General features: G+C 31.5%; 1 protein-coding gene and 1 long non-coding RNA gene across 3 annotated transcripts; both read left to right on the top strand.

Moving 5' to 3' along the window:
* Nucleotides 1-3,121: 3,121 nt before the first annotated feature.
* LOC126708657 (protein RGF1 INDUCIBLE TRANSCRIPTION FACTOR 1-like) lies at nucleotides 3,122-6,069 on the top strand. The gene is made up of 4 exons (XM_050408499.1): nucleotides 3,122-3,470; nucleotides 3,690-3,887; nucleotides 4,385-4,600; nucleotides 5,090-6,069. Exons 1-4 carry the CDS (start codon nucleotides 3,468-3,470, stop codon nucleotides 5,315-5,317), a joined length of 645 nt encoding a protein of 214 aa, XP_050264456.1. The 5' UTR covers nucleotides 3,122-3,467; the 3' UTR covers nucleotides 5,318-6,069.
* Nucleotides 6,070-14,398: 8,329 nt separating this feature from the next.
* On the top strand, nucleotides 14,399-18,052 carry LOC126710260 (uncharacterized). 2 transcript variants are annotated; one of them, XR_007649608.1, is made up of 2 exons: nucleotides 14,399-14,862; nucleotides 17,410-18,052. It is a non-coding gene; the product is annotated as an uncharacterized LOC126710260 (long non-coding RNA). The 2 variants fall into 2 exon arrangements; XR_007649607.1 differs by having other exon boundaries at nucleotides 17,538-18,052.
* The last annotated feature ends 4,870 nt before the right edge of the window (nucleotides 18,053-22,922 follow it).

Here is a 22,922-nt window from a genome sequence, read left to right on the forward strand (position 1 = left end):
ACCAATTTTGTAGCTAAATTTTGTCATTCCTAATAAAACCTCTTATGTTCCTCAAAAAAAAAAAAAAAAAAAAAAAAAAAAACTTCTTCTATTGACACCCTCCTTTAAAATCTTGCCACTTCAAAAAAAAAAAAAAAAAAAAAAATTTCCCTTCTAAATGGTAGATTAGATAGTTCCCTTTATGATTCTTATATGAAAAAGAAAAAAAGAAAAAAGATAGTTCTATATACAAACACAATCATAATAAATGCATTTTAATACTACTATAATTATCAAATTACATACCTTCCATATTTTTCATGTAATTATGTAAATACTTTTTTAATTGAGTTTAAATTCTATAAAGATTCTGCTTTAAAACTCCTATATGCAAGGCCCTCTATACAGGACATGTCACATCATATTTTCATTAAATGATAGAATAGAGATTTTCATATATAAATAAAATCATAATAAAATGCATACTAATAATTTTCATATTATATATAAAACAAAATAAAACATTAAAAAAAAATCATATTTGGTTGAAATGGGTACCGGTTAGTTCAATCTAAAAACATAAATTATTAAGTGAGATGGTGGTCTGTTCAAGCCTCGGAATACAGACATTTTTATTTTCCATTCAATTCTAGTAGATTGTATGTGGCATGAAAATTAAAAAAAAAAAAAAAAAAAAAAACCATCTCTCCTTAAAATCCCATTCTATATTTGTATTTTTTTTTTTAAGATACATTCGTTATATAATAATTACTCTTTATTATCAGATTAAGACAATAACAAATTAATGTTCACACAATTTAATCCTCTATTAAAGAAAATCTGATTTTCCAATAAATAATTTTCGTACGTAGGTGGTATCGAAAAAACAACCAATTAAGTAACGTTCTGCGATCTTTTTATTCGGTCTGAGTGCCAATCATATAGAGGTAGTTACATGCTTTGGTAATAACACGCACACGCGCATTGTGTGTGTCGCCTACTACTTGATGATGAAAACCATGTCATGTATTTTCCCAAATAGTCATTCAGTGCCGTATCATTTGATCATTTTAAGAGTTTACAATATTCGCAGAGAGCACTAATGACTAATGGCCTATGGTCTTCCATCAACTTGACAATAATTCTGCACACCCAATAATGATTGATTGGGAAAAAAAAAATGTTGTATTATTTCTTATTTGTCAATTCACTGGGTGCTTCCTATCAAACAATTTAATCCATTATTTATAACTTGATAATTATTCTGTCTTTAGAGTATATATTAACAATTTATTTTAAGAAAAAAGAAATTTTGAGAATTGAAAAAAACTATTAAAAAGTTTGATAATTTTTTCAATTTTTAATAAAAAAAATTTTAAAATAATTTACTAACATATATCCTAAGGGAATACATCTGTAAAACCCTCACTCAATATTAGTAGATGTTGAAATCTTGAAATCGACCCATAAATAGGACTATCCTCATTCCAACATCTTATTGTCCTCACTTTAAATATGTGAGTAAATGAAAGTGATTTTGTCATTACATCCGACCTCCCCACAGCAAAAATGGAATCTTTTGGGTTCAGTCTATTTAATACTACTGTTACAATTAATCATTTATATATGATTCATAATTTAAATCTAACAATTTGAGGTTCTTAGATCTGATTTTTAATTACAGGTGCCGACTGGAAACCAAACTCAAATGATTAGGGCCAACATTGATGCAAACGTAGATCTTTAATGCCAAACTGAGTTAGTTTTAACAGTTTGTTTTCCCTGTTGCTTCCTACACTTGAAGTTGATGAGCTTTGTACTTGCAAAATTATAATACAAAACTACATGGGATTTCACAAAAAGCCTTGTATCACATTCTCCCATTAGAATCAAGATTCAAATACTCTTTTCCCAAAGTATAGGATTTCAATATTATCAATTTGTGTGGTTTTTAATTGGGAGACCATTGATTATTTACATCATCTAGTTAGGAAAAATATTAAAAGTGATGTCGAGAATATTACACTTTAAAAAAAAAATTTACTAGTTACAATGGGGTTGAGAGATTTAATGTACTTTAAATATTTCGGTTAAAAATATTAAAGGTGTCAGTTAAACAATAAAACTCTTAGCCACATTTCACTATATAAGACTTACAACATGATGTGTCACGTTTACAAACAATAATAATAATGAGTGATATAAAGAATGTTATAAATTTGGGCAAATAACATCAATCTCCCAAATGTTTAAGGAAATGATACTTTGCCTTTTGTGGGTTTTTATAATTGCAATAAATAAATTCATGCCCTTTTTCATTTTATGGGCAAATTACACTAACCTTTGTTAGGAGAGCATTTATTCTTATTACATATGTTTACAAATTGATGTGTCAATTTTTAAATTTATATTAAAATAATAATTAAGAAAATTATTTATTATATTATTGATGTGTCATTAATTATACTTATTGCCATATTATAGTCTATAAACTTTTTCTAGTAAAATTGGTAATAATTTAAGCATTTTCAAAAGGTAATTCAAATAGTTATTTATAATGTTGTTGAAATAGTGGCGTAAATTACTTTCATTATTACGTTAATTTATAAATAGAAGAGTATTGAAGTGGCGTGAATTACAAGAGAAGAGTATTGAAGAGAAGAGTAATAATTTAAGTATTTTTCAAAATTAATTGCAAATTTAACAAGAACAGGTTCGACTAAGGATTAGAAGTTTAGGACCAGAAAGAAGAGTAGACACTGCACCTCAAAGTATGTGACTTAAATAATTGTAAAATGAGAACCGCAAATAAGAGTGAGTTTAATTAGCAAAGGGTGTGCCCAAATCACAATTAGGAATCAATTATTAGCCTTTAAAAAAATGTGGTAATCACTTATCATGAGTGGCCATGAAAGCATTTAATATTCACAATTATAAAAGCAATTAAATTATTAGATTAATATATTACAGAAGAAAAACGAGGAGAGTAAAAAAAAATGATAAGACCAAAGAGAGCATGAAAATGAAAGGAAATAAAAAGGAAAGAAGGAGGTGGGTTCCTTGCACCCAACGCATCTATTTGCTTTAGGTTTGGGTTCGGAGCTAGGTTTGGGTGTAGACTTTGTAAGGATAAGAACGACTCTCTCTCTGTTTTTCTCTCTCTGTCTCTCTCTCTCTCTTTCTTCTACAATTCTCTACAACTACAAGAGAACCCATTCCATCCCTGACCGCCACCACTCTTAGAAAACATATTCCTTTTTCTTTCTCTCCAAAAACACACAACTTTCACACAACACACACTGTCTCTCTCTCTCTCTCTCTCTCTCTCTCTCTCTGTTTCTCTGGTTTTGCTCTGTTTCTCTCTGTTTTCAAACACATTTTAGAACAAAATTTCCAAGTCTCAAAACAGAATACTCTGTATTTTCAAGCTGGCGATCGAAAATCAAGAAACCACTGTTCGGGAAATCAAGCCCAAGAATAGGAGAATCATGGTACAACACTAGCTTTTTTTCTTTGTTTTACTTTGCATTGGACTCTTTCTTTTATTTTCTTCGGTTTTCTCTTCTGGGTCTGCTCAATGTGCTCTGTTTTACTTGAATTGGGTAGAAGTGTTTTTTTTCATTTTTTTGAACTTTTTGATTTGAATTGCTATGGTTTTTGATATTTGAGTCTAATTGAAATGCTGGGTTTCTCTTGGTTTTGGAAAACAGGGCGCTGGAGGTCCTGATGAAGAGGACAACAGGTGGCCTCCATGGCTGAAACCTTTGCTCAGAGAGAGCTTCTTTGTTCAATGCAAGTTGCACGCTGATTCCCACAAGAGTGAATGCAATATGTACTGCTTGGATTGCATGAACGGTGCTCTTTGCTCTCTCTGTCTCAATCATCATAAGGACCACCGTGCTATTCAGGTACCATTTCCTCTCTCTGAATTCATATATTTTCCTATCTTTTTGGTTACATTCATTGTAGTCAAATTTGGGTTCTATTATTTCAATGGCTACTTTCCAAGGTTTTCTTTTTTCCTTCTGTGGAACCACAAGATTCCTCTATTTCCATTCTCTTTTTGGGAAATTTGGCTTTCCAATTACTCAACCTTTTCTCTTCGCTGTCTTTTATCGGTTTCTGAGAAAAATGGGGGGTCAAAGAAATTTTTTTTTTTAATTTTATGGATGGAAATTTTTATGTGTATGTTTATTGACTGGAGTCTCTACTTAACCCATGCCTCCAAATTTCTCTTCCTGCATTTTCTCTGTATTCGTACAGATTAAATAACTGTGTCAAATACACAAAGTTCTCATTTTTCATTTTAATGTGTCAGAGATTTCACATGTTCCTTCTTTCTGTACCACACTTGACTGCCAAGAATAATGAATTCCTAATGTGTTTCTTCTCTGTTTGGTGACAGATAAGGAGGTCCTCATACCATGATGTGATTAGGGTCTCTGAGATTCAGAAAGTTTTGGACATTACAGGAGTCCAGACCTACATTATCAACAGTGCCAGGGTTGTGTTCTTGAACGAACGCCCTCAGCCAAGGCCTGGCAAAGGTGTCACCAACACATGTGAGGTCTGCGAGCGCAGCCTCCTTGACTCATTCCGCTTTTGCTCTCTCGGTTGCAAGGTACTTCACTCCCACAATTTTTCGCAATTTATTTTTTTTTGCTTCCCTTGAAATTGTCACACTGTTTGGCTGGTAATTAAGAAACTGATTGAAAAGAAAATGGAGAGCAATTTATTTATTTATTTTGATCCTAAAATGGAGAACAAGTTGAGGTGGTTGTGGGTCATATTTTCTTTGTAACCAAGTAAAATTCAATTTTATTTGTAACCAAGTAAAATTCAATTTTAATGACATTCATGTGATTGGTTGAAATGTGTTGACTTTTGATTTTGATTTGCGTTTGGGGTAATCTAATGTATGATGTACTAATGCGAGACTTTCAATTTTTTCAACTAAAGTATTCACAAAGTGTGCACAAATTGAAATTGGGGTTCTTATTAGGTTTAGTTGTGGCCCATCACAATTATTTGCGGTTTCACATTATGCAAATTGCAATTCAACCAGGGGTGTGGGGGCTAATTCTTTACTTGTTGTCATTATTGATTATAGATTGTGGGGACGTCAAAGAATTTCCAAAAGAAGAAGAGGCACTCGGCTGCAATGGCGTCAGACTCGGAGGACTCATACAGTAGTAGCAGCCATGGAAGAGAGAAGAGCAAGGTTCGAGGCTTCACTCCCTCAACACCACCCCCAACTTCGGCTAATTACCGAACGGCAAAGCGAAGAAAGGGAATTCCCCATCGTGCACCAATGGGGGGCCTAATCATAGAATACTAGAAGCACTACATATATATTCCGTTCATTACTGTTAGTACCCCCACATATACAATGTACTCCTCTCGTGGTCAAGATCCTATGCAATAGTTAGTTTATTGTACGGGATGCAATACCTTATAATTGATGATTAGGAGCAAATGTTAATTACTTAGAATTTTTCACAGCCGTCTTATTAGGCATATAATTGCTTTGATCAGATGGCTGTGAAGAAAAGTTTTAACTTTTGCTCTCAGTCGTCGCCTATAGTTACTATATCTCGTGCAATAAGCTCGGTATTATACGGAATATACCTCTCCAAGCTAATCTAGTCTCCAATGCTCAGTGCTTTTTGCACCTCGAAAGGCCGGTGTTGGAAAATGGGTCACCCCGCAGTGTTGTCTACCTCTTTTTAGTATTTGTACATATAAGTAGAAGATAAAGTTGGGAAATGTGGAAAAATAATAAGACAAATCTGAAGGATTACTCTGGGGTGGTCGGTGAAGCAATAGGGAATAGAAAAATAAGCTTTCTTTTTTTTTTTTTCTTTTTTTTTCTTTTTATTTTTAGTTGGAAGAATATATATATAGGGATGGTTATTAGAGTGATTATACATAAGTTTTGGAGTTTTGTTGAAAATGTAAAGACTTGGTTTTGTGGTTTTTTTTTTTTTTTTTTTTTTTTTTGGAGGGAAGAAAAACCTGGAAAAGACAATGTAAACTCCCTTGGACATAGGGGAAATGTCTATATATGAAAAATGAAATAATAGATTTTTATTTTGTATGTGTAATAATTAGTCCCTTGTAATAATTTCATTATTTTCTTTGTTTATTACGAGTGTGAAAATTAAAATTCCAAAAGTGGTGGGACCCATGGCGGCCGTCTCGTGTGGGAAGGGGTGTAAAAAGAAGTGGGAATCGTCAGCGTGAGGCGTGTCGGAATGAGATTGGTTGTGGGAAAGCGAGGCAGTCTTGGTTCTAGGAATTGTAAAAGTAGGTCAGCCGCCCTCATACAAACACAAACGATATTTATATTTTTCCTTTTTGGTTTCATGAGTCAGAAAGGCGGTGCCTTAGCGAATGAGTTTTCTATGTGTGGGTCCCAATTTCTTGGATTAATGCTGGCCTTTGGATCTTTTTCATGATGGTGACGATGATGATGATGATGCTTTTTGAATCTTTTTTTTTTGGCCAATCAAGGTGGGACCCGAATGGGGCTTGTGTGTGGTTGCCATGTATGCACAACTTAAGTTGAAAGCTCCGTGGATTTTTGGCTCAATTCTTAAAGAGGGGCCAAGGCTAAAATGACCATTGATTTTTTTGGTTAAAATAATTCTAATGCAATTGCCCATCTTTTTCTAGCTTTTTTTATGAGAAAGAAAATTTTGACCATTGGAAAATGATGCAAGAAATTTTTGGATTTGCTTTATAATATCCAACTTTTTCATATGCTTAATTTCACTGCCCATATTTATTACAGGATCATTAATTCCCAATATTTCACAACCTTCACAAACTTTGTTCTTCATCGACATTATACTAATCCCAGTATTGTTGTTTATCACATTATTTTTATCAGAAATATCAAATATGTTCATTAGACTCTCACACAAGATTTAAACCGATGTTGGAAGAAAACACATTGATATTATTGTAATACTAAAAAGGGTGTAAAATGTAAATTTACATAGTGAAAGAATCAATTTAGAAGCTACCCCAACTAAATTGTATTTCAACATAAAAAAGAAAAAGAAAAATTACCTTAAGTTAGTAAACAAAAACTTCTTTTAAGTTTCTTGGAAACTTTCAAAATCTAGTTTTAATGGAATTGAAATTTAAGCTTGTTGAAACTTTGATATTATTTTCACTTTGGGTAAATTATTTTAAAATTTTCATTAGTCTTACAATAAATTATTATTTTTATTACTGTTGTTATTATTATATGAGTTGAAGATAACTTTTATATTTTAAAAAAATCGAACTACATTCCATTTTCAGCAATATTTGTGTGAAGGGTTTGTTCTCTACTTGGAAAATCCATATGAGTTTTTCTATTTCAATTTTTATTTTTTAATTTGTATATTTTCATCAATATTTGTATGGGCGGCTATTGGTTGTGTAGATCTTTTCAATGTGTTTGTGGAGATAGTAGGAGTAGGAAATGATCTCCTACTGTAGGTGTAAAACGACATGCCCCCATTGCTAACCTTTGATGGGTCACACACACCTGACCTGTAAGGAATAGGGAAAGACTAATATCATGTGTGATCTTACCCTCTTCGTGTGGGTCATATTGAATCATTAATAAATACATTGCCATAAACGTGTTTCAAATTTTCCACAGAAGACGACTTGCTTTTCTAAAAGGAAGGCCTATCTTGTTACCCAATCAGCATAAAAGCTTGATACAGTAAATCATTTTCTTTTCCCAGTTAAAAGTGAGAGTGTAGGGTTGACCTGCCTTTCCGAAATTTCAAGTTTTACATTCCAAGTTTGTTGGTTCTATTCCCATTGTTGGAATAATATTGTAGCTGAATGTTTGGTGAAGGATATAGATTAATTATTAGAATAATGTTTCAGAATCTATATATGGTGAAGGATGTTGTAAATTTTCTGAACAAGTTATATAATTCTTCTTTTAATTGAGGATGGTTCGAAATTAAATCTGAAACTTTGAATTTTTTTAATTAAAATACTTTATTTTTTTAAAATTATTTCAATTCATCCTCTTTAAAAATCATTATTAATCATAGTCTATTTCACACAACTTGTAATAAGTTGGGTTCCCTATCCCTAAGCTTAATTACTAGTTCTTGTTTCATGGGTGTCAATGTCATCATCACAATTCACAACCAGGGATAGTCAAGGTCAATTCTCAATAGTCGGTACTATTGATGATAGTTCCGAAGATAATTTGGGAGATGGGATCATATGATAGTGGTAATGATCATATTCGAAATCACTAGGAACGAAGCTAGAATTGTTCTTTGGGTGGGGGTTATTGGTTTAAAAGTTGTTTACAATGTACAAAACTTCTACTTTATAAGATGTAAAAGAAGAGAGGCTGATTCTTGACTCATGTGACTTGTTGCTTTGGATGAATGACACTTGCCATTGCACTAAAGTCTAACCTCTAAAATTCAAAGCATGAAAAAAAAAAAAAATTGACCATTCAAAAATAAGGAATATACTGAAATTCAAACTAAATTAAAATATAAAAAACAAGTAGCATCTATTCAGTATTAATAAAATGTGTTTAAATAAAATAAAATAAAAAGTATATAAAATGATTGTTTCTTAATACATTTCTATTTCAATTATTCATAATCTATTGAAATGGAACTATACGCTATATTAAATTGTAACAATCATCAATAATTGATTTTGTACTAAATGTCACAGCAACTTCCTTATTATTGTGCAAAATTAAAAAATATATTAGAAAAATATATTTTATTTTGTACTCGTTAATAAGATAATCAAATTTCCAACTTTGGAAGAGATAAGGAATGACTTTAATTGAGACCAGCAGGATATGCTAAGTTTTCTTGATGGACAATTCCAATATCCAAAACCTTTGTGACTAGCTCAATTGCTGAAGCTATATATGGATAAGAAGCATTTTATTGAAAATCCTAACTTTGCATTATGGATGAGGTTAGATTGCCTACTTTAATTTGGGTGGATTATTGGTAGCTTATAATTAGAAGAGGTACTCGGACAAGTTGTTGGACTAGACATTTTGACTGAGGTATGGAAATTAAAGCCTTACTCAAAGAGTTGGTACATGATTCACAAGAGCGTAAATTCACTTTAACTCAACGCCTTCATTATTACTCAAAAGGTATGAAAAGCATTACTATGTTCCTTCATGAGTTTAAACAAATTTGTGATGGCCAAACACACATTGCAGTATAAAATGGGTTAAGACCAAGGTATAAATACTTTATATAACAAATCAGGAAAAACGCTAATCATATCTACATTTCTAAAATGATTAATCTAATCATAATTAAGGATCATTTTAGTTGTTTATATAGCTCAGATCGACCTAGTAAACACCTAATGCAAAAGTCAATACACTTACACACCACGCACCTAACAAAGCCAATCCACACAATTCGGGGTATTGCAATTTTCTACCCTTAAATTCCTAACATTTTCATTAGGGTCCATATTGTACTATAGAGCCTTGAGCCACGTGATGTTACTAATTTGACTTTAATACTATTTATAATGATCTGGGAAAAAAAAAGGTGCTAATCACATTTATGGTATACCTAAAAAAATTAATGTGATACTCAACAGCTGTTCGCATAATACACGCATAATCAATCAAATCCGTTTAATATATCTATGTGATAAATTCAATGGTATCACAATTATTATGATACCCTAAATTGTGTGAACTTATTTGGATTGAATTGTACAAATGGATCATATGAACGTGTGTTAAGTTCTATATCAAGTGTTTACTTGGGTATCTAAGTAAAGGATTTTGTTAAAGGATGCATAAGAACATTTGTTTAGGTTGGTACCAATTCCGAGTGGCATTGTAGTCACTGCTTACAACATGAGCTTTGAGGAGAACATGATGATTTAAAGTAGAAGCCATTGTGAACCCTCGTTTACCTCCTTGGTATAACTCGTTCTACGTGCGGTCCAAGCGCTTTATATTTTTCCGAGTGGATCAGTGTTCACTTTCAAATTTACACTTTTGAGTCTTTGACTCACTTTTTGTTTTTTAATGTGCAGAATATCTTACTTTCTACGCCCTTCTACCACCTGATTTGCAACGCGTTACCTTTCATTACTATCCATTCATTTAAGCTTAAAGTTGTTCACCCAGTACTGTACCAAACCCGAATTCATAATTTTTTTTTTTAATAAAGTAAAAATATAATACTCCTTTTGATAAATGGAAAAAAAAAAAAAACTTTTATAATTATTAACAAACTTTTAGGCCAATTTTTTTCTTTTTTAGGATAACTTTTAGGCCAACTTAATTTGTCTTCAAAAATAGTATTAGTTGAAAATATATGTACTCTCTAACAGATGTGGAATTGACATGTAAACTCATACCCATTTTTAGGAGTAATATTTTGATAGTATGCTTTTTTACATAGTTGTTAAGTTTAATGAGCCCTAAATTTTAGTTTCACAAACAATGTCATAACTTTTTTTAGGTGATTTTTTTTTTAAGAGTTTTAATTTATAGTGTTTGTTCTTGATGTAAGCAGGAATTAAACCTTAGATCTCTTATATTACCATTAGAAATTTTACCAATTGAACTAACTAAACTTATTTCTAAGTGATTAAATGTGAGTACAAGGAAAAAAAAAAGTATAAGTAACAAAAAATTAATTATAATTGATTACATAGTATAGTTATAATAAAAATTGTGGCATTAGAATAAACCTCTCTTGTTTAGCAAAAAAAAAAAAAAAAAAACCTCTCTTAACAAGAAATGTTATAGGAATAGTTTGAAGGCACGTGTTTTTGAAAGTTGCAGGTAAAATGGATGAGAACCGTCCAACACAACACCACTTGTGTTCCACGTGTAAGAATCCTAGATGGTAGAAGACTCGAAATACCTAATGGTGATCAATGAGACAGGGTGGGCCTGGGCCAGTAATCAGGGAAACATGTGGTCCTTATGAGAGATAACTTTGGGGACGATGAGGCGTGTGAATTGGCGAGAAAATAAACTAGGAATCTTTCTAGAAGATTTTTTTTTTTTATTTTTTTTAATTTTTTGCACATGGAGACCTGGATTTTGAAGAATACTTCAGTTGAACTTAGTCAAAAGGTCCATAAATTAAAGCATAATTATAAGATCGTGTAGAATGTCAGTCCAAAGAAGTGAAGAACAATGTTAGAGAGACATCTTTTCATATATATATATATATATATATCATTTTCATACGACTCATCTTTATGTTTTATTCTTATACTTTTTTTAATAAAAACCAGCAATCTCATTCTTGATTTAGACTCCTTCTCTCTCTCTCTCAAAAAAAAAAAAAAAAAAAAAAAACTCTTTTACTAGTAACTTAATGAGTAAAGATGTTTATTTTGTTAGATATTCATGTATGAATGCACTGCATGAAATAATAATGAGAAAAATAGGTACTTAATATAATATAGTTGAGCCCAAATTCATAAGTTTAAACTTTTGGATTAAATGGTATCTCAATATATTATATTAACTACTCATTTGAAAGTTGTTATCTCTCTAATAAGTAGTTTTAGAGTTCATAATGTATTATAAATCCGGTTTAAAATATTAATATTATTATTTTCGTATGTCTTCTAATAAGTATTACTGTTTACTCAAAAAAAAAAATTCATAATAATGTGAGGCAAAGTGTGGCAAGGTTCCTCAATGCTAGGAAGTAAGAAAATAATCAAAGCAGCATGGTTTTATGCCATATGAATGGACACCAATGTTTCAGGTTTGTAAGAAAATTAAACACTGCAATAGGCTCTAATGAAAATTAAATGTAAGAAAAATGAGAGTACCAAACTTTGTGAGTATCACATCGTTTGGGATTCCCCTCTTAAGTTTATTCAGCTCATCCTCCAGATTGAAAAATTTTGAGCTTAGGCATCAGTTCCAAGCTCCTGAACTTGAAATCAAAAGCAGCCCCAACATACATTTAATCATTTATAGATAAACAATATTGGTGAAGTAATTATTTATTCAACATTTCGAGAACACAGCAATTTCGTACTTCTTAATCTAACATAATAATGGACTGCATGAATTAAGGTTTTAGTGTAATTTATTATTTATGTAATAGAGAAGAGTATCACGTTATTCATTCATATATATATATATATATATAAATAAGAAGTATCATTTCACTATTTTTCGAAACTATCTAATAATTTTCTCACATTTTTAACATGCTTAACAACTCACTTTATACTGAAACCTTCATCAAAGGTTGTTTCATTTTGTTTACACCCTAGCTGATGTAGATTGATTAAGAAAGAATAAAATATTTTATGTTGTTTTCTTTTTCCTTTTTGAATTAGGATTTTAATTGTTTTTCTTCTCCTAGTTAAATTGTTTTTCCTTTCTCAAGTAGTAGTAGGTTTATTATTTCTTTTCCTAAAATGAGTATGAAAAATTCTATTCCTATAAATACTCTTTATAGAGGGGTTGATTATTGTTATTATGCGTTAATTAATAAAAGTTTGTTAAAGATGTTTTCTCTATTATTTTGCCTACTAGCCTAGTGTTCTTGTGAAACTTAGGTTTCGTGGAAGAGTTGTAGTAATTGTGTGTTATAGATTCTGCTTCTACACTCCTATGTTGCATCAGTTGGTATCAAAGCAAGGCTAGGTTCCTACCATGGCACAAAGAAAAGCATGTGGGGGAAGACTTGTTGCCATAGATGACGTGTATGAACGCGATGAGGTTGCACGCGATGCACAATTAGAGGCGTTCTTTCAACGAACAGAGGAGTGGTTTGATGCGCTTTCAAAGCAGCTCACTGCCTTAGCCGTTGAAAACCGACCTCAAAACTGCCATCCAAATCCACGTTATGTGGAGGAGGAGGAGTATTTTGATGTCAAGGAGCAAGACTACGATATCAAAAAGGAGGATGAATACATTGAAAGAGTTTATTAGTAAATTGGGATTCTCCACCAATTTATGATGACTATCCTGAAGATTTTAGTAAAGAAGACAAGATTGAGCTTGATAAAAATAAAGTCATATACATACAAGGTGAGCCCATAACTCACACCATTGATGAGACTTTCGATGTTCAAAGACAAAGGGTTATTGATTTTACTGATTACAATCATAGGTTGGTACAATCGGTTTGTTCAGTAGTAGATGAGTTCTCAATTGATGAACAAAGTTTTAATCTACTAAAGCTTGAACTTGAACACATTAGACACTATGATTTCATTGGGGTTGATGAGCTTCTTTCAAATTTTTTTGGTAAGACAGTTAACATCAATTTGGAAAGATTAATGGAAAACGTTATTAATCACTTCTGGGAGGATTTTATTGAACAAGCATTGATAGAGGTCCACAAGAGGCGTGAACAAGTGATTTTAAATAATTTTTGTGGAGAAGGCAATATGAAGTTTATGGATGTGTGCATGGATTTTTTTTTAGTACTTTCTTCATATATCCCACTATGGCAAAAGAAGTCAAGAATAAAAATCCGTACATCAAGATTTATTATGAGTGAGAAAAGATTGATAAGTAGTATATTGATTCGTCTTGTCTTGCACAGAAGAATAGAATGGAGAGGATTATTCGGGGTTCCAATTGATCATGGAAGATTGACACAAAACTCGAGGACGAGTTTTCCCCAACCCCGAGAGAATGATGCAGATTGATTAAGGAAGAATAAAATATTTTAATATTTTATGTTGTTTTCTTTTTCCTTGTTGAATTAGGATTTTAATTGTTTTTCTCCTTCTAGTTAAATTGTTTTTCCTTTCTCAAGTAGTAGTAGGTTTATTATTTCTTTTTCTAAAAGGAGTAGGAGAAATTTTATTCCTATAAATACTCATTATAGAGGGGTTGATTATTGTTATTATACGTTAATTAATAAAAGTTTGTTAGAGATGTTTTCTCTATTATTTTGCCTACTAGCATAGTGTTCTTGTGGAACTTAAGTTTCGTGGAAAAGTTTTAGTAATTATGTGTTACAGATTCTGCTTCTACACGCCTACGCTGCATCACTAGCATAGCAAAATTCGGCCAGCAATCGTGAAAGTGCATATTCCGAAATTGACCGTATAGAAGGGTTTGGCCAAATGGATAAAATATAAAAATGAGAGAAGTGTGGCAATTTGTTGTGGGTGGTGGTAGCCATGTAGGAGAAGCACATTAAAAAAAAAAAAGATAAAAAGGGCGGACTCGAAAAACAAGTGGGGTGGATGTGGATCTCACTGACCATCTACTTTGCCTTTGTCTCAATTAGCTTTTTTTCTTTTGGTGCACTGCAATTAATTCCAACTATTCTTAAATTGTTATCATTATTACTGAATATACGTTTCCTATAATACCCATGTCTTCTTTTGCCTATTTATTCCTTATCACTTGTAACTTATTAAGATGTCCTCCCATGCAAAAGCGAGGATAGGTCCCACCTTAATCAAATTGCTTAAGCCATAATGTCAATAATTAGTTTACCCGTTCCTACATGATGATAGGTAAAGCATACTTCATCGATAAATCTATAAATACTATATAGCCGAAAGTTTTGACTTTTTATTGACTTTCTGTTAGTATGACATATAAACTTTTGCAACTCTCATAGATATTTATGTCCCCAATATTTTTTAATTTTTAAATTTTTTTTTTTAAAAAACTCAATTATAAAACTGAGATCAAACTATTCCATGATTACATCCCCAAACCGTAACCCGTAAGTCGTTCTCCCTCTCTGCCTCTCTCTCAAAACCCCAAAACCCTAACCCTTGAGAGCTTTCTCTTTATGTCAATGGCAGCCAAAAAATTAGGGATTCTTCACTTTAAAAAAAGAGGATTATGGAGGCATAACGTATTGCTAGAGAAAGAAGGAGGAGTACCAAATGGTAAGGACCCTTCTTTTATTCTACTATTTTATTTTATTGTTTTTCTGAAATTCAATAATTTGTGTAATTATTATACAAAGACATGGATATGAATTTGAGATTCAATTAATTTATATTGATATTATCCTTGAATTACAAACTTAGAGGTTGTTGGTTTTACATTGCAACCCTTCACTGCTTCGCTGTGTTGGTAAAATTTCCTATCAAAATTTGGGAATTCGACATTTCATTGTATAGTGGTCCATCTGTTTGATTTTCAAATGGTCTTTTTGTATATGTTTGTGACTAATCTAACACTTGAATACTTAATTTTTTTTTCTTGCTCTATGTTTCCTTGGTCTACATATGGGTATTTATTGTCAAACCATGCATAACCAAAATAAGGGACAATGGGTCATGAATTGTAGCCACAGTCTATCCAAGCATAAAAAATAGCAACAATGACAATGACACCAAGGTAGGGTTGTCCACGGGTCGGGTTTGTGCCCAACCCGAAACCAACTCGACCACTTTAGGTCTCCAAGATTTGGACCTGCTATTGATCGATAAGAGGTGTCAATTTGGGTGAGTCAATCCTTGGTTGAAGTCGGTTGGTCCTCAGTTAGAGTTGTGGAAGAGGGATCTAGTCAAAATTCAGTTGGAATTGGCCAAAATATGGCTAGATTTAGCAAGATCTCCACGAGATTTGACCAGAACTCAACAGATTTCTTGAGATATTGTTGGATCTCAATAGATTTGAAAACAAATGATTGGAGAACTACTCGTTCTAATGGAAAATGGCGAGATTCTAGTATATAGATTAGTTGGGTCGGTTGGAATTAGGTTTTCATAAAAAGACCCACCATCCGACCCACTAGTCTTAGTTGTTGAAGGCAAAGACTTGTTGCCGATCGTAATCGGCACTAGGTCGGCCCAGACAGATGTGTCGAGTGGATCAGGTTCTAAAGGACAGCCCTACATCAAGGTATTCCAAAGTCTTTATCCCAAGCTTGCCTATGTTTTTAAAATACTTTTGCAACCACTTTGGTCTTGAACATTTGCTTCTCTATTTAGAAAGCAAATTTATATATATATATATATATATATATATATATATATATTTTGTTTCTTTATCTTGTAGGTTCTGAATCTTTTGATTCTTTAATTTTTTTTGCCTTTTGGAAGTTTTAACATATGTATTTTGTGGTTTATTTTTCGCAATATCTAAAACTATCTAGCAGATTTCAACAGTTATGATCATGGATTATTCTTTTGAAGGGAACTCATCTTTTTCTTATATATCTCTATTGTGTGTGTGTGTGTATTGTTCAATTTCAATAATTTCTTGGCAACTGATTATTTAATATTTTTTGGCCTTTCATAAGTTTTAACATCTAAAATTTTAAGTTATTTTTTGCAATATTTGAAATTGTTTAGCAAATTTCAAAGACTATAGCCATGATTTTTTTAGGGTAACACATCTTTTTCTTATATTTATCTACTTTGTAGTCACTTTTTTTTTTTTTCAGTAATATGTAGGCTCTAAATCTTTTGATTTTTTAATTTTTGATTTTTTTTGGGCCTTTAGCATATGTACTTTTGGATTCTTTTTTTTTTTTTTTTTGCAATATTTGAAACTTTTGGTAGATTTCAACATTTATAGCCATGACTTATTCTTTTGAAGATAACTCATCTTTCTTTTATGTTTCTTTATTATATAGTCATATATATATAGACACACACAATAGTTTTTAGGCATTCTTTAATATTTTTTGGCCTTTCGAAAGTTTTAATATTTGAATTTTTGAGGTTTTTTTTTTTTTTTTGCAATACTTGAAACCGTATGGTACATTTTTTTGCAAGACATTTGCACATTCAATTAATGGCTTCTTTATCAAATTGTAACATAAATTAAAGACAAGAGCAATTCACGCAATGATATAGTTTCATAGTCAATTTAAGATTTTATAAAATTATTTTAGTTTACCATACAAATAGGTAGGTTCTTGTGTTAATGTTATTGTTTATTATATGACACCAAAATGACGACATTAACATGAGGCTATCATTTGAACCAGTGTTATTGTTTATTATATGAACAAAAGAAAGAGTAATAGGAATATGGTAGCTAGTAGAAAAAATATTGTGTGCCTAGAAAGGACATTAAATTATATGATTTAATGGAAGATATGTACTTTCATGGAGTGATTGGCAAAGAAAATAAATTTGAAGTATCTAAAGTATGTATTTTTTTTTTAGATAATCATTTTTATGCAATTGGAGTTATAATGTGGGAGTACAAGTTCAAACAAAAATATTTTATAAGAAAATTATCTTTATAGTTTATGTATAATACTTATTGTGTAGTGTTATATTCAAGAATTGGTTATATTTTATATCATTAAAAAGTGAGAAAATATGAATTATTGTGATTGATATAATGCAATATAAGAGCAAACTTGTTCGAATGAACTCACAAATATTTAATTATTTTGACTAACTTAATCAATAATTATTTTCTATATTTTTTATTGTGTGTATTATTAAATTTTCTTTTGTGTTTAATAGGAATCTGGTTGCTAGTAGAAAAAATATTGCGCACCTAAAGTGGAAATTAAATTATATGATTTAATGGAAGATATGTATTGTGGGGTACAAAAATTTGATAAAGTGGTGTTGCCATGTGTCATACCTAGGGCCGAGGAGGGCATGCCATTCCAAGGAGATCGCCCCCTTGGACGATAAGGCCGCGTCAGTGGCACGTTGCCAGGGGAGGTCCTATTGTTGAGAAAGAGTTTCGAAAAGGGAGTTAGCCCTAACATGACTAAAAGGATGGTGGCTGCCCCCACATTTAATGCGTTCTACCAAATCTCCTGGCTGCATTTATGTGGAGAAAATCTCTAAATAGTGCTGTTTTGGCTGCCGCAACTCAGAAGGGGTTTGGGAATGTGTTTGATGGGACAAGCACTCAAGTGGTGGCCTGGACGATCAACAAATGGAGGGCTAAGATTGCCTGAAAGGAGATATATATAATGTGAGAGACCTCCAAGGAGTGAGACAGAAAAATCAGTAAAGTAACACTGTAGCAATAAGAACTGAAATTGTATTCAAGTTTAAGAGAGATATACATAAGATGATAAATTCATTGTATTGGGCTCTTTAGTCCTTAATCCATTCATCTTTTGGGCCCAGGAATCAAAGCCCGCCCTTACATGTACTCTCATGGATTTTAGCAACAAAAAAAAAAAAAAAAAGTATTTTTATGGAGTGATTGACAAAGATGATAAATTTCAAGTATCTAAAGTACATAATTTTTTTTTTTCAATTTGAGTTATATTTATTTTTTTTGAACAAAATATTAGTTATATATTAATAACTAGAGAATGTCCTACACAATGCACAACATTATAAGTTAAAAAAAATATATTATATAAATATATATATATATTTTATTAAAAATTATCTTTATAGTTCATGTATAATACTTATTACCTAGTATTATATTTGAGAATTGGTTATATTTCATGCCATTAAAAAGAGAGAAAATATGAATTGTTGTGATTGACATGATTCAATATATGAACAAATTGTTTGAATGAACTCACAAATATTTAATTATTTTGACTAACTTAACCACATAATTTTTTCTATATTTTTTATTGCATGTATTATTAAATTTTCTTTTGTGTTTTTTTTTTTTTTTGGTTTTTGTTTAATTGTTGTTAAAACAACTAAACTTGAACAAGAATGTCATATTCAAAATTTTTTGTTTTTAATATAAATTTTAGAAAATAATCATATAAATTATCAGGACTCCTGTATTTTAGTAATATTTTGTGGAAGAATCCAAATTTAAATAATCTCTCCCAATTTAATGTAAGCAAAAAAATAAAAAGGAAGTCTAGGGATACCTAATTTCAAAAAAATAAAATAAAAATAAAAATACACTCAATCAATAAGACTGATAAGTTGAGTGTCAATGATGTACCAATATGAAAGTGGTGTTACTCTTGTCATAAGTTGACAACTCAATAGAGTGTGAAATTGGATATGTACTTAGAATTGTTAAAAATGAAATGAAAAAGAACTTTATGAATTTCCTTCTTATATTAATTATTTGTAATCACCACCATTAAAAAAAAAAAAAAAAAAAAACTAAAAGTTTATTTTTTTTTAATTAAAGGCTCGTGAATGCATATAACCCCCCCCCCCCCCCTCCATTAAACTCATGACAATAATTAATGTTTTGTCGTAAAATAAAATGCGACTAATTTTTGTTGAATAGAAAAGAATACTAACAATAATTTATTAGTGACTAAATTTTTTGCTGAGATGAAGGCTAAATGAAAAGTACTATATTTTCTTCTCAAAGAATGTCTCGCATGACAATCTTAGGCAAATGCAATTTTGAATAGGGAAATGTTAAGAAGTGCTGTTGGGGCATTGGTTAAGAATCCATTTTAAGAAAGTTTTGACATCACTTTTATGAGAAATGAAAAAAAATGTCAAAACATTAATTGTTTTTTTTTCTTTTCCCATAAAAACTTTTTTTAATTGGATTGTTAAAAAATGCCCTACGGCACTAGTTAACATGACTAGGGATGACAATTTTGCCCCGTCCCGCTTTGACCCACCCCGCCCTGCAAAGGTGGTGGGGCGGGGATGGGGCAATATTTTGTCCTTGCACCCCGGGGCGGGGCGGGGATGGGTTTAGTATTTTTATCCCCAACCCGCCCCGCCCCCTCCCCAACCCTCACTAATAAGGACTATAATTGTAAATTTAGTAAACCCTAAATCACTAATATTTGAAGTGAAACACAAGAGTACAAGATATGAGATAAAATATTTTTTATTCTAAAACCCTATTGCTATTGCCGCCTCTGACCCATCACTCTTCTCTGTAGTCTATACGTGTTTTCAAAGTTCATCTCATTCACGTTACATGGTGCTTCCAGACTTCCAGTAGGCAGGTTTGTTTCATGTTTTTTGCACATTGTTTCATATATTTGAATATAATAGGCAGTAGGTTTGTTGATATATTTGGCCCCACGTTGATTCATGATTTTGCACATTGTTTCATTTTGTATTTTGCACAGGAGGGGAGAGATCTTCTATTCGGTTATATTCCAAAAGCATTAAAATAATTGTAAAATTGAATGTTCAAAATTTATTCAATTCCAGAACAAGCCAGAATAGTGAAGGGCTTACATTTAAAAGAGTTTTTTTTTGTATATATCTCATGGTAGTTGAGTTTTAGTACTCATTCTATTCGGTTATATTTATATTTTTATATCCAACTTATATTTTTTTTTACCATGTGATAGTCATAGTTTTTAAAACTTATTTGATTGATAATTTTAAAGATTTTATCTTTGTTAATGTGGTTAAATACTCATATCTATATCTTTCTATCGACAGTATTTTTTTCCTTGAAATGTGTGAAAGCATTAAATGCTTGGATTTTAAAACATTTTTTTTTTGTTGTGATTTATATTATTGTACCAAAAAATTTATTTATATATATAAAATTGTATTAGGAGCGGGGCGGGACGGGTCCCCATGGGGTCCCAAGGGGCGGGGATGGGGCAAGGTAGTTTTCCCCACACCCCGGGGTGGGGCGGGGATGGGGAAGGGCAACAACCATGCGGGGCGGGGACGAAGATCCCATCCTCCGGCCCCGTCCCGCCCCATTGCCATCCCTAAACATGACCCCTTTGAATAAAACGTGAGTAACAAAATTATATTAATTGGAAACTTGGGACAACATATGCTAGAAACCTTTTATTTTGAAGACTTATTAGCAACTCATTAATTAGTTTACGTGCTTGGCATTTACATGTTAATAACAAGTCATTTATGGTCCACAATACCATAATTTATTTTAGAATCTTAACAGACAAGAAATAACATATTCATACTTGGGCCAATGATTCCTACGATTTTCTAAAGTCATGCTGAAAAGATTCGTGGCCAACTCTTATTGTGATTCGTGAAGCTTTCGATCAGTTCATTTGGTTAATTTTTCTTCAATGAAAGCATTTGTTTCAAACCACAAATAATCAATAATGTGTACCGTGTCACTTCAGTTTTCACAATAAAATCAAAAAAATAAAGTTGGCGAATTTTATTTATTTATTTTGTGTTTGGTTTGGTTTTAGTGAAGCCTAAAATAGCTTTGAGTTTCACTTAAAAGAAATACAAATCTGGTGGCAGGCAATCCACAATTCCGTGGGCCTGAGAGCAGTTTGGGAATCAAAGATGATCACGTTTGTGGCATCACTGGACTCAGTTGCTTTTAGGAATGCCCAAGGAATGTTTGTGACGCAACCCTCATTCTTTGAACGCAAGTTGGAGGGACCTCATTCAAATTATGTACATCTAACTTGGACTCTGTTTTTGACTTTTCGGCCATATTATTATCACTTATAGGAATATGAATTAAAAGTTTGATTTGTATTTAAAAATATATATATAAAAAAAGAAAAAGAATAATGACTTTGTTTAGGTAGATTAATGACGCAAATATGATTGAATAAAATGAAAGAGCCAAATTTTTTCTTTTTTGTTAGAAAAAAAAAAAAAAAAAAAAAAACTGATGGACTTTACTAAGACAAACCGGCTATGTCAATCCAAAGGAAAAAAAATAAAATAAAATAAAAAGTGGTGGAATAGACTTCATTTATACAATATTTATGGTAAGACCCACAATTTATGTGAGAAGAGGAAGTACACATTTATGATATTCCTAGAGTATTCAATAATTTTTCTCTATATAATATAGTTTGAAACATTTGAGAGACTGATTTAGAAATAAATCAATGATTCCAAATGTGGAGACTATAAAATGCATTATTTTTTTAGACAAAGACTATAAAATGCATTTTAACCTTATTATTGCTAATTACTCAATGAAGTCATTTATAATGTAAGAATGGACCCTACAAAAGATAACCCTTTGTCTGTTTTCCTTTCAAAATTTATTCTCTTATATATCAAGTGACCCGATAGCTCTTCTAATGGAGGTGAAATAGTACTTGAGTACGTGACTACAAAAAAAGGGGGTGAATATGCTAGATGAGCAATTAATGGAAAACTACCTTGTTTCATGGAAGATTTTTTTCTCTAAGAAAGATTCTTGGCATTTATAAATGGAATCTAATCAACTCACTCGTAGAAAGAAGGCGTGGAGGTGTTCAATTTTTGGTTCTTAACAGATATCACTTTTCCATTGGAGCAATCTATGTTTATTCTAAGGACTCCTAAAGAGCCTTAGAGATGCTGCCAAATTTATAAATTTTGTCGTGTATCTATGTACCTATCAGTTCGTACAAAAATGTCTATTTTAAAAACTTATTTTTCAATATTATATAACTACTTTTTAGAAATAATCACATCATATTATTTATTGAGAAATAAATAAAATATGCAGTTACACAAGAACAGTAATCGTGTAAATTTATAAGCATGTAAGAGTATTTGGATAAATCTTTATAAAATTTTCTATCTATTTTAGTATTAAAATCTACTTAATCTATTTTACACAATCACTTCTAAAAAACACCAGCATCATACACATGCAATTGTTGTTGATGCTGCTTCTTCTTCGCTGCTCTTCTTCTTCTTCTTCTTCTTCTTTGTTGCTTCTTCTTCATCGTCTTTACAATTTGGGTTGGATGATTCATATGGATTTTGTTTATAGGTTTGATGAGTTTGAGATCTAGATTTAGGATGGGTTTGACAAAGGAATAAAGTCAGGAAGATGGTAGGGGAAGAGAGAGAGAATCCGATGGTAGAGAGGGTAGGGTAGGGCAAAAATGTATATGAACAATGACATGGATAGTTTTTTAGCAAAATTGTGCAAAATTGACCACTTTTTCTATTTGATATTGACTGATGCAAGTGCTCTAACGGTGGGCAAGATATACATAATTTTAAACAAATTGATGTGGGTGATTTTTGGAGTTAATTGGCCAACATTTTACATTTATGTCATTTTACATTAACTTATGCAAATGCTCTAAAAGGGGTTATCTAAGCGGTTGGTCAATTAAGGAAATCCTATTTGACATCTTAAGAGCTTC

The sequence above is a fragment of the Quercus robur genome, chromosome 12 (assembly GCF_932294415.1).
Source record: "Quercus robur chromosome 12, dhQueRobu3.1, whole genome shotgun sequence".
NCBI lineage: Eukaryota > Viridiplantae > Streptophyta > Magnoliopsida > Fagales > Fagaceae > Quercus > Quercus robur.